This window comes from Eumetopias jubatus, unplaced genomic scaffold, assembly GCF_037043125.1.
Source record: "Eumetopias jubatus isolate StellerSeaLion01/CBP00866 unplaced genomic scaffold, mEumJub1_p1.0 scaffold_10, whole genome shotgun sequence".
NCBI classification, from domain to species: Eukaryota; Metazoa; Chordata; class Mammalia; order Carnivora; family Otariidae; genus Eumetopias; species Eumetopias jubatus.
Window position 1 is genome coordinate 69,053,230 of NW_028274816.1, and position 18,324 is coordinate 69,071,553.

The 18,324-nt window shown below is 45.7% G+C and overlaps 1 protein-coding gene across 2 annotated transcripts in view; it reads left to right on the forward strand.

The window, feature by feature from the left end:
- Positions 1–14,298, forward strand: part of PRPSAP2 (phosphoribosyl pyrophosphate synthetase associated protein 2) — a 54,002-nt gene extending 39,704 nt beyond the window's left edge. For both annotated transcript variants that reach the window (XM_028089538.2, XM_028089539.2), the window contains 3 exons: positions 5,023–5,093; positions 9,524–9,670; positions 13,553–14,298. In XM_028089538.2, coding sequence (XP_027945339.1) covers positions 5,023–5,093; positions 9,524–9,670; positions 13,553–13,711 — 377 coding nt within the window. In that variant the 3' untranslated portion in view covers positions 13,712–14,298. The remainder of the gene's footprint in view (positions 1–5,022; positions 5,094–9,523; positions 9,671–13,552) is intronic.
- Positions 14,299–18,324: the final 4,026 nt, after the last annotated feature.

Consider the following 18,324-nt stretch of genomic DNA (forward strand, 5'->3'; position numbering starts at 1 on the left):
TCTAAATGGCTTAGCAGAGGGTGGGCCTTGATAAATTATCTTGTATCAGCACAACTAATTATGCAGCCCACTGATACAGCTAAGCCTAGCTGGATACAAGAGAAAAATCTGGAGTATATGGGAATCGGCAGAATACAAGAGTGTATACCTGGGCTTCTGTGAGGCCCCGGAGGGAATACTAAAGGTGACAATATGGTGACGGGGTGGGGCAGTTACGTGTGAATTTGTTTGTTTTTAAGAAACTTCCTTCGTGCTTTACGAACATCTTGTCAATTAAAAACAAAAAATACTGCCTTTGAGTCTGTTGGGGAGGAAAAACTTTTCCTCTGCCCTCTTTAGATTCTGGCTTAGGGGCCTGCAAATTTCACAAAGGATAGATTAGCACAAGAAAAGACAGGGTTTAGGATTGGGGGGATCTTAACAGGGGAAGCTGGAAAACAGGTGACTTTTAGGAGAGATGAAGGGCCCTTGGCCCAGAAGGAAGTAGGATGGTTCTGTGACCGTGTCTGTGTGGGAGTGGTGCTGACTTCTAGTCTAGGTGGCAAGTTAGTCTTCCCTGGTTGTTCCTGGGAGGGGACTTACGACATTTGAATTCTTTTGAGTTCTTTTGGGGGGCTCTGCTTTTAGACTGGAAGGAATTTCAGGAGCTCCAGTGTCTTCAGCTCAGAATCATTTTTATGCCACTGTGGCATATTCTGGATCCCTTGGCGTTCTTGCTTTGCCCAGGAATTTGCTTGTTTGCAAATAGAGAACACTTGAAGGAAGGAAAGCTGTATTGGGACTGTACCTGCGGATCTCGGTGGGCTGAGGTGGAGAGAGGCAGCGTTCAGGCGTCGGTTAGATCAGGATGCCAGGACAGCCCGCAGGGGGCAGGCTCTGGAGGCAAGGGCTGGGGCCTGTGTCCGGCCATGATGTGACCAGGAAGGACACCACCCTGAGTGCTGGAAGGTCCTTGGGGGAAAAGATGGGGGTAAGGTGGCAGGAGTCTGCTGGAGGGGAAGGGAGGATTTTAAATGCCAGTTCATATACTTGCATTATAGAAGGCTGCAAAGTTCTCTGGAGCTGGGGGCAGGTGTCTTCAGAAGTCCAGGCCTGCACTGGGTGTTGGGATAGATTGCAGGGAAGAGAGGCAAGAGACAGGGAGGACAGATTTGGGAGGCTGATGCAGTTGCACAGTTGCACAGCGGGAGGGCTTTGACCTCGGGCTGTGCCGGGCTCGGCGGTGCTGTCCAGCCCAGCGGCCGCCTGCCCACTGGAATGGGGCGAATAGGAGCCGCATTGTGCCGGGAATGCGAAGGACACACACTCTTGATGTAAAAGGTCTTTGTTAATCAGTTTTTTATTGAGTACATGTTGAAATGAGATTTTTGATTAAATAAAATGTATTAAAATTAGTTTCACCTATTTCCCAATACTTTTGTAATGTGGCTGCTAGAAAATTTAAAATTACATCTGTGGCTTACATTTGTGACTTAGCGCACATATATCACTGCTCTGGGAGCCTAGCAATGGGCTCATCGGACGAGAAGGCCTGTGCCTCTCCTATTCCATCTTGGGAGATGGCCCTCTCCCACTGTGATGGGAGTTTAAAGAGGGGCGCCTGGGTGGCTCAGTTGTTAAGCGTCTGCCTTCGACTCAGGTCATGATCCCAGGGTCCTGGGATCGAGTCCTGCATTGGGCTTTCCTGCTCAGCGGGGAGTCTGCTTCTCCCCCTGACCCTCACCCCACTTGTGCTCTCTCTCTCAAATAAATAAATAAAATCTTAAAAAAAAAAAAAAAGCGAGCTGGGGATGGAGCCAGGGTTCGGGATTTGCTAATCAGGCCCCACATTAGCGTGTGCACCCCGCTGCAAGTCTGCTGGGCTCTCAGGCCTGTGGCTGGCCTTCCTTTCAGAGCCAGTATCTGCTCAGTGAGGGGCTAGTGTCAGGCAGGCCTCTACAGAGATGAACCCTTTCCCTAAGCTCAGGGGGAAAGCATGTTCCTATTCAGCTTTGCAATTATGTCAGCTACGTTCAGGAACGTGTCAGCCGTCTTCACATGAACCAGCTCCTTTTAACTTCTGGGCTTTAGCTTTTTTTTTAATTTAAGATTTATTTATTATTTATTTGAGAGAGGGAGAATGAGAGAGAGTCCATGGGGGGGGAGGGTCAGGGAGAAGCAGGCTCCCCGCTGAGCAGGGAGCCCGATGTGGGGCTCGATCCTGGGACTCCAGGATCATGACCTGAGCTGAAGGCAGTCGCTTAACCAACTGAGCCACCCAGGTGCCCCTGGGCTTTAGCTTTAAGTGTGGCCTTAGCTAGTCATTTCTGGACTGCAGAGACGGAGCTGGTGGTCTCCAATCTAAAAACGAGGGGCCAGGACTCTCTGACATTTCCTTTATGTACTTATTTGCTCTTTATGTTTCAGCTTGTTTAGTTCACAGCTGTAATTATAACATTCTGTGTGTACATTTTGACTCAAGCAGTGAACACTAGAGGATTTGGGGGGGAATAGAGCAGAATTTTAATTCCACAGATCCCAAATGTTGAACTTTCTTTACACATTTGCTGGCCTGGCCCTCTAGACTTGTTTAAGTTAGTAGCAAGTAGATAGATGCAAATAGACATATGGAGGCAAAAGAAAACATTATTCCTATGGAATCTCACACATACTTGTTAAGATTGTGATGGCATCAAAGGATTTTGATATTTATCATTAGATTTAAAAATTCAGTTTGTATTTTCTGGTTTCTTACAGAGGGAAAATGCCAACTAAAAAAGAAAGCAGTACTTTTCTATGGGACTCCTGGGTGGCTCAGTTGGTTGGGCATCTGCCTTCAGCTCAGGTCATGATCCTGGGGGTCCTGGTATCGGGTCCTGTGTCAGGCTCCTTCCTCAGCGGGGAGCCTGCTTCTCCCTCTGCCTGCTGCTCCCCCTGCCTGTGCTCTCTCCCTGACAAATAAATAAAATCTTAAAAAAAAAAAAATAGAAAGCAATACTTTTCCAGAATAGGAGCCCATTATATAAATATTCAAAACATTACGGCACTAGATCCAGAGACACAGCATTTTTATCTTTTGGTGGGCCTCTTCCCATGGTTTCCTTCCTTGGGTTATGGAGCTGTGGTGTAGATGGGGACAGAATGCACGTGTTGCTCCATAATACACCTTCTCCTAGGTGATTGAAAACTTGCATGAACAGCATTTTTAATGGCTGTTGAATGTGGCTGAAACCAAAGCCCAACCAGGGTCTAGCAGGTATTTGTTTTTACCTGTTCTGTTTGTTTTTTTAAGGTTTTATTTATTTTAGAAAGAGAGCGAGTGGCGGGGGAGGAGCAGAGGGAGAGGGAGAGAATCTCCATCAGACCCTGCTCTGAGTGCAGGGCCCCATGCGGGGCTTGATCTTACGACCCTGAGGTCATGACCCCAGCCAAAACCAAGAGTCAGATGCTTAACTGACTGAGCCTCCCAGGCACCCTGATGTTTTCACCTGTTCTTTCAGTATAATGTTGTAACACACATAGGTGGGTTAACACTTTTTCTGTAACTGGGCTTACTCATTGTAAGTTTCTAAAAGTGAGATTTATGAATCCAAAGGTAAGACTATTCACACGGCTTTTGTCAGGCTGATTCCCTAAAGTCTACACCGTTATACTCTTTCCCCAGTCCTGGGGTTAGGTGCCTGGAAAAGGAAGTGTGGAAAGTGTACAGAATTACTTCAGTTTTGGGATTTATCTTGCTTTGTTTGGTTTTACATTTCTGTCGTCCCCCCCCCCCCGCCAACCTAGGATCATGTTACATTCGGTTGTCCTTTGTCTTTAGCCTCTTTTAATCCACAGCATTGGTTCTCAACTGGGGGGTGCGGGGCAGGGATGCCATGGATTTTGTCCCATTGAGCATACTTGGAGTGTCTGCAGAAGTTTTGGTGGTCACAGTTGAGGAGACCAAGGATGCCGTAAACATCCTGTAACACATAGGACAGCTCCCACCACAAAATTATTTGACCAAAAAGTCAATGGTGCCCAGGTTGAGAAGCCCTGATCTAGAGCACTCCTACTTTTATTCATTAGTGACACTGACCTTTCTTTAAAAATGGAAGTGAGGGATGCCTGGGTGGCTCAGTCGGTTAAGCGTCTGCCTTCGGCTCAGGTCGTGATCCCAAGGTTCTGGGATTGAGCCCCACATTGGGCTCCCTGCTCGGTGGGGAGTCTGCTTCTCCCTCTGCTTGTTGCTCCCCCTGCGTGTGCTCTCTCTCTCTCTGACAAATAAATAAAATCCTTAAAAATAAAATAAAAAATAAAAATTGAAGTGAAAGTCACATAACCTAGAATCAGCCGTTTTAAAGTATACAGTTCACTGGCAGTAGAAAGGGGGCAAAAGCATTACTGAATTCACAGCATCTTGTTACTACAGATTTTGTTAATTAAGGAGTAAATTCATGGGATATCTTTCCATTTATTTATGTTTCCTTTTTTTTCACCAGTATATTATACTTTTCAGTGTACAAGTCTTTCACCTCTTTGGTTGAATTTATTTTCAGGTATTTTATTCTTTTCAATGCTTTTACAAGTGGAGTTATTTCTTCTTCAGATTGTTCATTGCTCGTGTGTAGAAAGAACTGATTTTTATGTGTTACCTTGCAACTTTGGTGAATTGATGTATTAGCTTTGGTAGTTCTTTGTGGATTCTTTAGTATTTTTTATATGTAGGGTCACGTCATTTGCTAAAGAGATAGTTTTACTTCTTTCTGTCCAATCTGGATACCTTTTATTTCTTTTTCTTGCCTAATTGCCGTGGCTAGCACATCCAGTACCATGTTGAGTAGCAATGGAGAGAGCAGGCATCCTTTGTCTTGTTCCGGATGTTAGGGGAATGTTTTAGTCTTTCATTAAGTATGCTGTCAGCTGTGCGTTTTTCATATTTGCCCTTTTTCAGGTTGAGGAAGTTCCCATCTGTTTCTAGTTTCTTGGGTCTTCTTATCATGAGACATTAACTTTTTAAAGGCTTTAATATAGAAACTTTTGTGTGTGTTTTATTCTGACCAGTGCTGATTCCTAAAGAAAAGCCCCCAATCACAGTTGTTGGCGATGTTGGAGGAAGGATCGCCATCATTGTGGTATGTAGATCTCTCTTACTATTATTGTCAATTGTTGTATTTGCCATTGTTATTCTGTTGAATTATTTGTTAATTGTGTGGGGATAGCGGTGTGGCCAGGTAAGTCTCCTTTACATTGGTACCTTGTGCTGCATGTTTACTTTGGTCCAAAAGCAGAAAATTGTTATCATTAGTTTATTAAGAAATTGTACCTACTTGGTTTACTAAATGTTATGCGGCTGTTTGTCATACACGGGAAATTGTTTTGTGGTAAAGGTAGGGTATAAAATTGATAACTGTTTATAAAACACTCATCCTCTTGTGCTTCACAAAACCAGTGCACAAAAGGAGTACATTTAATGCCTTTATGGTTAAAACAACAATAGTATGAACACATGGGCATGCCACTGCTCAGCTTGATACAGAACATTGTCCTGTCCCTTTGAGGTCACGTTGGCTCTTCCCTGGTCTGTCTTCTCTCTCCTACCCCCAGAGATTGTCAGCAACCCGAAAGTCACCATTCATGCCCTTGCTTGCTGTTACATTCTGCCGTGAACGCATGTATCCCCAAATGCTAGGTGGTTCTGTTTTTCAGCTTTCTGATGTTTGTGTAATGAAGTCTCTGTGTACTTTATGACTTCCATTCAGTGGTGTTCTGAGATTTCTCCATGTAGTAACATGTGGTTGCACATTATTTCCCTTGACTGCTGTTCCTGGTATGACCATGACACAGCCTATTGATCTGTTCTCCAGGCACCGAGCATACAGTTTCTCTATTTCCAGATAATACTGCTCTGAACAATCCTGTGCCTCTTTTCTGGAGCATACGTATAAAACTGTCTTGGCACCTGGGAGTGGGGTGGTTGGGTCGGAAGGCACACACATTTCCAGCTTTCCTGACTGGTGCCAAACTGTTCCCAGAGTGGCCGCACCAGTTAACCAAGACTCCATAGTGGGGGCCCCATGTTCTCCCCAGTGCTGGTGATTTTGCTTGTGAATTTCTGAATTATAAAATCTTTTCGGAATTACAAAATCTCTGACGTCACCCTCTAGGGTACTAGCTGCCCATGAATTTATTCCTTAATTAACAAAATCTGTAGTAACAAGATGCTGTGAATTCCGTAATGCTTCTGCCCCCTTTCTACTGCATTAAAAAGAAAAAAAAAACCCTTTTTATTTTGAAGTGGTTTTGATTCATAGGAAGTAGGCCCTCCCCTCCCCCAAATTATACAGGGAAGTCTTGTGTTCTCTTGATCCAGCTTCCTCCTCCTTGCTCAACTGGGTTGCAGTAACACAGTCTGGAAATTCAGATCACCACCACCCACCAGCTGTCCTGACAGCACCGATGTGACGTGTGTGTGTGTGTGTAGATGTGTGCAGGCTTATCACACGTGGAGCTTTGTGTAACCGCCACCTTGGTCAGATACAGAATGACACCATCACCTGAGCGAAGCTCCTTTGTGTCACGCCTTTATCACTAGGTCCCCTCCTGCCCCCCCGATCCCTGATGGCTAATCTGTCCTCTGTCTTTGTAATGGTGACTTCAAGAAAGTCATACAAGTGGAGTATACAGTTGGCCAGCCTTTAAGATCGATTTTGTCCCCCTAGCATGCTTCCCTGGAGATCCATCCAGGTTGTTACGTATATTAGTACACCCTTTTAGGCTGAGCTGTTTTCCATGCAGGTTGGTACCACAGTTGGTACCACGTTCACCGACCGAAGGACATTTGGATTGTTTCCAGTGTTCTGCTATTAGAAATAAAATTGCTATATGCACATTTGTGTATGGGTTTTTGTTTCACTTTTTGTGGGATAAATGGCCAAAGGTATGATTGGCGGGTTGCGTGGTGATTGCAAATAGAGTGTTACAAGAACCTGTCAAACTCTATTTCAGAACGGCTGTACCATTTTGCCAGTAGCACTTTTCAAGTAATATCTCTGTTTTTCTTCTTTGATCATAGTAGTATCAGTATACATTTGAAAGGAATAATACATACGCATATAAAATAAATGTGTGAATACTTATTCAAGTCTAGACGATGCTTGATACCCTAGTGGGCTTAAAATAACTTTGGTAGCCTGGGTGTGATAGGAAAGACTCCGTTTTCCACCTCCTGTATCTCCTGCGTACCCCCTTTACAGTTCACATAAATGTGTGGAGGTTTTTCTCTGTGATACCAGCTGCTTGTCTTACAATTTAACTCAGGTCTTTTTTTTTTTTTTTTTCCTTTAAGCTTTTACTTGAGAGAGAGAAAGCATGAGCGGGGGAGGGGTGCAGAGAGAGAGCGCAGGGGAGTCCGATGTGGGGCTCCATCCCAGGACCCCGAGATCATGACTTGAGCCGAAGTCACACGCTTAACCGACCGAGCCACCCAGGCGTCCCGTGAAGGGTTTTTGTTTCTTTGAAATGCATAATAAAACTGTCAGAATGTGCTTGATTCTAGCTAGTCCTTTCCTCTTTTCCTGTTGGTTTTCCTTATTTTCTGAATTTTCTCCACTGGGCACATGGGAAATATACTTTCTACATATGGCTTTATAATGGGAAAGATAGTATTTTTTTTCAAAGATTTTATCTATTTATTTGACAGAGAGAGAGAGAGACACAGCGAGAGAGGGAACACAAGCAGGGGGAGCAGGAGAGGGAGAAGCGGGCTTCCAGCAGGGCAGGGAGCCTGATGTGGGGCTTGATCCCAGGACCCTGGGGTCATGACCTGAGCCAAAGGCAGACGCTTAACGACTGAGCCACCCAGGCGCCCCAGGTTAACTCTGTTCTGACGCTGTCTACCCAGAGCTAGTGTCACAGCCCTGCGGGTTAAGGGTCAGTCCTACAAGACTGCTCCCACCCTACTTCAGATGCCATTTGCAAGTACGGCCCCGGGTTACCCACAGCTTCTGTATGATCTGGCCACAAAGCAGAGGTTCCCATGACCCCCTTCTCAGGTTGGATTAATTTTGCTAGAGTGGCTCACAGAACTCGGGGAAACCCTTGTATTGACCAGTTTATTAAAGGATGGCATAACGGATACCGATGAAGAGATACATAGGGCGAGGTCTGGGAGGGTCCAGAGCACAGAATATTCTGTCCCCGTGGAGCTGGGCTATGTCACCCTCCCAGTATGTGGATGTGTTCACCAATCCGGAAGCTCTCCAAACCCTGTACTTTTGGGATTTTTATGGAGGTTTCATCACATAGGCATGATGGATCATTAACTCCATTTCCAGCCCCTCTCCCCTTTCTGGAGAATGGGGGTTAGGGGACTGGAAATTCCAAACTTGTCATGGCATGGTCTTTCTGGTGACCAGCCCCCATTCAGGAGCCCACCGGCAGTCACCTCATTAGAATAAAAGAGGCTTCTAGTGCTCTTATCACTTAGGAATTTACAAGCGTTTTGGGAGCCCTGTGTCAGGGTCAGGGTCAAAGACAAATAGAACAAATGATGTTCTTAGTGTTCTCATCACTTAGAAATTTGCAAGGGTTTTAGGAGCTCTGTGTGCTCTCTGGGTGGAGACCGATACATATATTTTCTACCCTGTCACACTGGGAGCCTGTGGTGCATGGGTGGGACACCACTGGACTGTGCAGTTTGTTAAAATACTATTACTGTACGGGCGCCTGGGTGGCTCAGTCGTTAAGCGTCTGCCTTTGGCTCAGGTCATGACCCCAGGGTCCTGGGATCAAGCCCCACATCAGGCTCCCTGCCCTGCTGGAAGCCCGCTTCTCCCTCTCCTGCTCCCCCTGCTTGTGTTCCCTCTCTCGCTGTGTCTCTCTCTCTCTCTGTCAAATAAATAGATAAAATCTTTGAAAAAAAATACTATCTTTCCCATTATAAAGCCATATGTAGAAAGTATATTTCCCATGTGCCCAGTGGAGAAAATTCAGAAAATAAGGAAAACCAACAGGAAAAGAGGAAAGGACTAGCTAGAATCAAGCACATTCTGACAGTTTTATTATGCATTTCAAAGAAACAAAAACCCTTCACGGGACGCCTGGGTGGCTCAGTCGGTTAAACGTCTGCCTTCGGCTCAGGTCCTGATCCCAGGGTCCTGGGATCCAGTCCCACATTGGGCTCCCTGCTCAGTGGGGAGTCTGCTTCTCCCTCCCCTTCTGCTGCTCCCTCTCTCTGTCAAATAAATAAATCTTTAAAAAAAATCACAAAACCCAAAAACCCTTCAGTGAACATTTCTGGAGCCCCAGCCTGCTGAGGGCACAGTTCCAGACCCACCAGGGATAAGGTGGAGATGGTGGCCCCAGGGAGCCCCGGTGTGGCCAAGAGGCCTGCAGGGAATGCAGCGGGGGCACAGTGACCGGCCGTGTCACCATGCCACCTGGACATGTTAGATGGGACAGCAGATCTGCTAGAGTGGAATGACACCCTTTCTTTTTCTGGGTTGTGTGAACCTGCCTTTGCACCTGTGTTCATGTACCTTCTGCTCCCTCTGTGACTTGACAGGATGACATCATTGACGACGTGGACAGCTTCCTCGCCGCAGCAGAGACCCTGAAGGAAAGGGGCGCATATAAGATCTTTGTGATGGCGACTCATGGCTTGTTGTCATCAGATGCTCCCCGGCTGATTGAAGAGTCCGCCATCGACGAGGTAACCACCACAGTCTGGGCTCCGCTGCCCCGGCACCTTTGTGCCTCCTGGTCCCGGTTAGAGAGAGCGGGTGAGGGCTGCATTATTTGGTGGTTAAGAATCGATTCACACTGTGGGTTATGTTTGCGTTTCACGGACCGGAAGCCTCTGTCTTTTGCACATGGCACTAGTTTTACTAACTCTCATAACTGGGGCACATGGCACGTGGTGCTGTGCACACTCCCCCCGCACCCCCCCAGACTCCATCACAGCCCTGCAGGCTGCCCATCAGCACCCCTTTTAGAGTGACAGGAAGTCCTGCATCCGAAAGGTTAAGGGTCTTCTTCAGGTCACACAGCCGGTAGGCTGAGCATTTATGATGCCAAAGCACAGCTGTCGCTGGGACAGACAGACGCCTGCGGTATGAACCTGGTGCTCCAGTTTCCCAAGCCGCCTGCATCTCACTCAAGCCTGAGGCAAGGCCATCAGGCTTACTCCCCCTGCTTTGTCTGCCCCCCTCGGTCAGCGGGCTTATCTGCTTGTCTGCTCTGACTGCATAAATCACATTTTTATTCTCTCTTAAGAAATGGGAAGTGTTTTGCCCTGTAGATTCCTGGGTATTGAATCCTCCATGGCTCAAACTCCTTTTACTTTCCCGAGCCCCACACTTCTACTCTTCAGCAGTCCCATCTCCTTGAGCCTGGCCCTGCGTTCAAGGGTTTAAGGTGCCTTTGCTCAGACAGAGGCCAGGCTTGTGTGGCTCGGACCAGATCCATCCTCCTTACGTTCAGCGGGACAGACATCCTAAGGGCCAAGAATACGTGAAAGGTGTTCAAGGCCACGAATTGAATACAGAATTCACATACTGAGTAGACAGGCCTTGCGGCAGCTCTCACGGTTTGTCCATGTGGTTCCCACGGGTGCCGCGTGCGGACAGATTCGAAAAAGCAAGCCAGAGGAGGGGGGTTGGTGGCCTGCGGGAGCCAGGCCTCCTAGAGCAGAGTGGCCTTTGGAGAGGAGGCATAAAAGCAACAGAAACGGATGCAAGTGCACCCGAGTCTTGAGGGACAGGCCGCCTCTGTGGATGGGCGCATTTGTGTCCCGAGAGGGGCCTCACAGCGATGCCCAGAAGGGGGAGTCAGGCCAGTAACTAGCTGCTACACCGGGTTTCTGGGGGCGCCTGGGTGGCTCGGTCGTTAAGCATCTCCCTTTGGCTCAAGTCATGATCTCGGGGTCCTGGGATCGAGGCCCCCCCCCCATCGTGCTCCCTGCTCCACAGGGAGTCTGCATCTGCTTCTCCCTGCTCATGCTCTCTCTCCGATAAATAAATAAAATCTTAAATAATAATAATAAACTGGGTTTCTGTGTTCACTCTGGTTAGGAAGCTCAGGTTTTTCCCGTGAATTTACAGCACAAAGCACAGTGGAGCAGTAGGATGTAAACAGTGCAGGAGCAACGGTGGACTCCGCCGGGTAGGAGGCGGAGGTGGGGGGGATGTGGAGAGGCTTCCGTCCTCCCCTTTCGGAAGGTAGTGCTCGGGGTTGATAAACCAAGATTTGAAGCAGGGGTTTTTGGTTTGTTTGTTTTAGTTAAAAGCCTTAAATGACATGGCCAGAATAGATAAAGGCAGATCAGTGGTTGCCAGGCCTCTGGGGAATGGTGAGATGAGGGACAGCGAAGGCATGCAGCATCTCTCTCTGTGGGACGTGCTAAGCCCAACTCTTGAGTGTTCTGAAGACCGGTGAAGCGTACACTTTAAGTAGGTGACTGGGTGGTACGTGAATTATATCTCAATAAAACTGATACTTTTTGGGACCGCTGGGTGGCTCAGTCGGTTAAGCGTCTGCCTTCGGCTCAGGTCATGATCCCAGGGTCCTGGGATCGAGTCCCACATCAGGCTGCCTGCTCAGCAGGAGGCCTGCTTCTCCCTCTGCCTGCCACTCCCCCTGCTTGTGCTCTCACTCTCTCTCTCTCTCTCTCTGGCAAATAAATAAATAAAATTTTTTTTAAAAAAAAAAGAATAGATGTGGAAGATACCTCCCCCAGTGAGGGTGGTTGATGCGTGAAAAACCGACCCCTACATGGGAGCGCTGTGCATGGGGCGCACGTGTAGCGCCCCACCCTGGGGACACGCCTCACACTGATTCTCTGTGAGGGGTGCAGAGAGGTCTGTGTTTGATACCGGTGGGGAGGGTTTTCTGGGTTTTTTTTATTGTTGTTGTTTTAATTTGGAAACTGTTTTCTCTTTCACAGGCCACGATAATTTATGTGACTCTTCATGTTTCCATTTTTGCCTCAGTTGCCAGGAATGTCAGCTACAAAAGGAAGAGTCACAAGAATTGGATGAGGCTAGGTTTTCATGTCCCTGCTGCTGGTTCTGACTAATTCCTGGCTCTCCGTCTCTGTTTCAACAGTCTCCTTGTGTATGTGTGTCTTTGTTATGAGAGCTCTTGAGACTTATTTCAGAAGTAGGGAGTATAGATTATAAATATAATGAACAAATCATTCCCATCTATGTTTTTTTAAAGATGGCTATTTTTTTTTCCATTTGTGGCTGTTGGAAAGTGCTTCTTTGTCTTTCTTTTTTACCAAATCTTAATTTTAAGAAAAACAGTTTTATAAAGAGATATAATTCACATACTGTACAATTCACCCATTTAAAGTGTAACATTCACTGGTTCTTAGTGTATTCACAGAATTGTGCCCCCACCATTCTCCTCCCCCCAGAAAGGAGCCCCGATTCTCATTAGCCAGCCACCCCTCTCCCCATTTCTTCTCAGCCCACTCAGCCTTAGGCATCCACTAATCTACTTTCTGTCTGTACGGATTTACTGAATCTGGGCATTTCATATAAATGAAATCCTGTGATGTGTACATTCTGTGTCTGGCTTCTTTCACTTAGCGTGCTGTTTTGGAAGTTCATCCTTGCTGGAGCAGGGTATCCATACTTCATTCTTCCTTGTTGCTGAATATTTTATCGGATGGATATGCCACATTTTGCTTTTTCATTCATAAGGTTATGGAAATTTGGATCGTTTCCACTTTTTGACTCTCGTGAATAATAGTGTCTTAAACATTCGTGTACAAGTTTTTGAACGGAGGTATGTTTTCACTTCTCTTGGGTCCTATGGCAACTCTATGTTTAACCTTTTGAGGAACCTCCAGACTGTTTTCCAAAGTAGCCAAAGCATTTTTCACTCCTCTCGCCAGCAGCGTCTGAGGGTTCCAGTTTCCCCACATCCTCACTGATAGTTCTTACTCTCTTATTGCCTGTAGCTGTCTTAGTGGGTGTCAGGGTCTCAGACCTTGACCTAAGAGACACAAGTAGTGGGGGTGCCTGGGTGGCACAGTCGGTTAAGGGTCCGACTCTTGGTTTCAGCTCACATTTTGAGATCGAGCCCCACATTGGGCTACATAGACTCTGCTTAAGACTGTCTCCCTCTGGGCGCCTGGGTGGCTCAGTCATTAAGCGTCTGCCTTCGGCTCAGGTCATGATCCCAGGGTCCTGGGATCGAGCCCCGCATCGGGCTCCCTGCTCAGCGGGAAGCCTGCTTCTCCCTCTCCCCCTCCCCCTGCTTGTGTTCCCTCTCTCGCTGTGTCTCTCTCTGTCAAATACATAAAATCTTAAAAAAAAAAAAAAGACTCTCTCCCTCTCCCTCTGCCCCTTCCCTCTTCACTCGCTCACTCTTTCTCTCTAAAATAAATAAATCTTTTTTTTTTTTTAAAGAAAAGAAACAAGTAGTGTTCACGTTGACTGACAACGTTGTTGAAGGTGTGGTAGACTCACTGGTCCTGTCAAGTAGAACCACAGAGATTTGAGAATATATCAGATTTTCAGATCCAAACAGGAAGAAGCTACCTGGTTCTCTGATGATGTTGGATTTCTTTCCTCTTGATTTGCAGGTGGTGGTTACCAATACGATTCCACATGAAATCCAGAAGCTCCAGTGCCCCAAAATTAAAACTGTGGACATCAGCATGATCCTCTCGGAAGCCATCCGTCGGATTCACAATGGGGAGTCCATGTCCTACCTTTTCAGAAACATAGGTTTAGATGACTGAACAGTTTTCCTTTCTTAAAACTCCCGAGGGCCAAACTGGAAGTGGAGAGTACCGCGAGGGGTCATGCCTGATGCGATGTACTTCCCAGGGGCCGTCTGTGCTTTGTTCCTTCCTTTTTGTTAATTCCTACAAAGATAGAGCAACTTTTTATGTCAGGTTAGGTGTTTATGAGTTTTTTGGGCGATTTTTATAAAAGAAAAACTATATTCTCCTAAATGAATTAACAACCCTGGTTGTTTGTAGTTTAGCTATTTCAACAATAACCTGGAATAAGACTTTTAAGCCCACAGGACAGCCTTTTTCCAAAGTTGCTGGAGCCCAAGTGCTTAAAAAAGTTCATGAAATCAAATAATCTATACTGTGTCATACCTGCAGCTGAAAAGCCAAAAAGATGATAGTCGAATCCCAGCAAATGACCTTTTTAGAAATGCTTTTATAGACATGCGTATGTGAACAATTATTACGTGACCATTATTTATTTTCTGCAACAAAAGAAGGAATAAAAAACTTACACTGTGTGGTTTTTTTTTTTTTAAACTTTGTGTTTGGGCAATTTTATAACTAAAATAAAATGAACGCTGAATACACGTGCTGTGAATGTTGAAGAGTTGGGTCCGCTTGTTGAGTTTTCTCTTCTGCAGCTTGTCATGGTGCCACAGTAGCCTCTCAGGGATGTAACGTTTCCTGTTCTGTTTGTCCAGGACCTGCACGTTTCTGATCGTAATCACTTGGCTGTGGCAGGAGAGGAATTCGAGTCGCAGGCTGTGAGCCCCGGGGGGCAGGTCAGCGAGTTGGTGTGAGCTGCCGCCTGCATCTTGGCATGGCTTTGTTCTGCTGCCTGTTCAACAGCACAGCCATGCTCTGAACAAAATGCTACCTCTGCATGCTCTGGAAGATGAGATGCTGGGGCGGGGGTGGTCGCAGAGGGCAAGTGATACGACCCTTGTTAATGTCAGGCATCAAAGAACTGTCTGCCCCGCAGTTCAGAATGCAGAACTCAGAACTTGTCCGTGAGAGTTGTATCAGGCTCGGGAACACGGGTCCAATGAGTTAGACCAGCATGTTCTCCTGCCAAGGTCCTGTAATGGCAGTCCCATCAAATTCATGGAGGAAAAGATTAATGAAGACTTTCTCACAAAGAAAAGGATTATTTCTTCTTTTTCTTTTTGTTTCAAGTAAACTTCACCCCCAATGTGGGTCTCGAACTCATGACCCCAAGATCAAGAGCCATATGCTCTACTGACCGAGCCAGCCAGGAGCCCCAGGACTATTTTTTTCTTCCAAACACTTAACCCTGTGGTTTCTGCCTATGTTAGAATCTGCAATAAAATAGCAGGTGACTTGGCACAAAATTAAGATTGGCCACTTACTGTCTGCCATCTCCAGGTTTCTTCGTGCTCCCAAGAGAGCAGCCTGATTCTTGGGGACTTGCTGTGGAGTGGGTCTGGGGCCCTGTGTGTGCAGCAGCACCGAGGGCTGTGCTTCTGGCAGCTGCCCCGGGTACCAGACGGTCTACTGCTCATCTCTGTGCTCATCACGCAGCAGTGTCCAGACCCCTCCTGACTCGATGTCTTAGCCAAACAGCTTGTGATGGTCGTGCTCCTGCAGGTGCATGAAAGGAAACGTATTTTGTTAATTACCTAAAGTAATGCACACTGATGCTTGGATCTAATCAAAGTAGAAGCCTGCACTGTTAACATGGGACATTAACTCTTGCTTAGAACTGTGACCTTAAAATGAGCTCTCTCCTTTATACGTTGTGAGCATGGTTTTCTTTGCTTTATGAAACCTTTGAAAGTAACCACATTTTCCTTTTACTTCAAAATGAATAAGCTGGCAGATGTCTACCAAGGATGGTGTAATGGGGAACTCCAAAAGTCTCTTTCTCCATAGAAGCAGAGAATAAATTGGCAAAAACAGAATCGACTTTATTGGAACTCTAGAAAATAATCGAAAGTTTACAGCAACCAAGTAAATGGTCAGTAAAAAAACAAAACAACAATAAAGAAAAATGGCTGCATCTTGAAAAGATTGCTTTGTGGCACTTTAACTTACCCTGGTCCCATTCATTTTGTGCTTCCTGGCAGCATTAAAGACAATAGCCTGCATTCCTGGTACATGTTCCTTGTACCAACGGGAGCAGAATACTGTTCTCAGAGAATTACGGTTATTTGTTTGGACCTGTCTACTGGCTCCTTGAAGAACTGGCTCAAAGGACTTGCCTTTATTTTACGCAACTCGGAACTCTTCAGAGCAGAGGGATAACCCTTAAGTTTAAAGGCAAATGTATTAGCCACTCCTCTTGGGGCAAACAATGAAACCACTAAAATCTTGGGAGGAAAGGTTAAGGAATGAGATACTTCAGGGGGAAAGGGCTTTGAAAACCTCCCACATGAATGGGAGGCGGATATGAAGGGTGTGGGATTGCACAGAGTTGACATGCTCAGAAAGGACAAGAAAGCCTTAGGTTCTCACCTCTGGCAGATCTGCAGGCTCTGTGCAAGCAAGAAGTGAGGACTAAAGCAGAGTTGTAATCTGCCCAGCTGAGTGTTGAAGGCATGACGTGAGACATGCAGCCCATCTGCAGATGGTTATTTTTCCTCCCTCCTTCCCTCCCTCCCTTTCATCCTTTCTCTCTCTCTCTCTTTTTTTCTTCCTTTTTTTCTTTTCTTTGTTTTCAGGCTTAAGGAAGCCTGTGATGACTCCCCGTTCAGTTGACCAAACAGATTTCAGTTACCATACACAACAAAGAATACAGACTTCACAAAAATTAGTTCAGAAAAGCCATCAAACAGACAACTACAAGCAGCAACAAACCCTGGGGAAGGAGGAGAATCTGATTTCCAGACTTCCCACATTATAATATTAAAAATGCCCAGTTTTCAACAACAACAACAACAATTCTGGGCCCACTCACAGGAAAAAAACTTAATAGAAACCATCCTTGAGGAAGTGCAGACATTAGATTTACTAAAGACTTTAAGTCAGTGGTTTTACATATGCCCAAAGAGCTAAAGGAAACCATGAGAAGGATGGCTCACTAAATAGAGAATATCAATAAGAAATAATAAAAATGAACCAAACAAGATTTGGGGAAGACAATGGAGTGGGCAGCACCAGGAATCTGTTTCTCCACCTAGACAATTGCTGTGATAAGATTTGATGGTTTTGAGACTCTGGAGTCTATTGAAGGTTTGCAACCTCCAGGGGGAGTCTTGGACAGTAAATTGTTAATTTTGGTCAAATTCAGCTCTTAGTACAGTTGCAGATCCCTCACCCCCATACGCACACTCCCAGACTGGTGGCAGGCAGCCATACCTGTGTTCCTGGAGCCACCTGCACACCTTGTGGGTGCTGGGGTGGGCAAAAAGGACTCTGTCCTCCAAATAGTGGAGATCTGTGCTCTGACAGCTGGTTGCTGCTTCTGATCACGGAGGTGTAGACAAAGAGGCTGGGAGCTATTGTGATTGCACTTCCTTCATTTGTTGCAAGCCCTTCCCCTCCAGCTGATGAGAATTCTGGGAGATTTAAAGGCTGGTCTCCTTATTCCCCACCTGCACCCCCAATTTTCTCCTTTTCCCTCTTTTGGGAGCCAGACATTAAAGGCTAGGACTCCTAATTCAAAAACAACTGCATATACAGGGAAAATTAGAAAGTTGCTGCACATGCTCAGAGGATATGCAGGCTCAGAATAGAACTGAAGAGACCCTAAGCTCATCCCTCAGGTTGATCCTTGGCACAGAGACAGCCTACAACAACAACAACAACAACGACTACGACTACGACTATAATAAATCCTGGGGAGGGGAGAGAAACCGATTTCCAGGGTTACCACATTATTAGATTCAAAAGTCCAGCTTTTAATTAAAAAAAAAAAAAAGCATGCAAAGAAACAGGAAAGTATGGTCCATTCAAAGGGGGAAAATCAACAGAAATGGTTTCTGAAAAAGACCTGATGGTAGATCTGCTAGACAGACTTTAAAGCAACTGTCTAAAAGATGCTCAAAAAACTAAAAACAAACCCAAAACAAAACAAAAAACAGAGGTGGAGAACAAGAAAATAATGTATGAACAAAGCATGAGATCAATAAACAGAAAAACCTAAAGAGAAACCCAAAGAAATTCTGAGAAGTACAACTAAAATGAAAAATTCACTAGAGGGATTCAAAGACACATTTAAACAGGCAGAAGAAAGAATCAGTGAACTTAAGAAAATGAAACTAAATCTGAGGAACAGAAAGAAGATTGAAGAAAAAGAAACAGAGCCTAAGGGACCCGTGCGACTCCATTAAGTGGTTCAACATACACATTGTGGGAGACCTCCTCCAGAAGGAGAAGAGAGGGAAAGGGGTAGAGAGAATATTTGAATAAACAATGGCTGAAAACATCAACATTTTATGAAATACATGAATATAAACATCAAAGAAGCACAATAAACTCCAAGTAAGATGAACTCAGGGGCACTCACACCAAGACACATTATAATCAAATTTTAGGAAGTCAGACAAAGAATCTTGAAAGCAGCAAGAGAGAAAAGATGAGTCTGTAACGTAGAAGGGATTCTCAGATTATCAGATTTCTTACTGAATTTTGGAGTTCAGAAAATGGTGGGC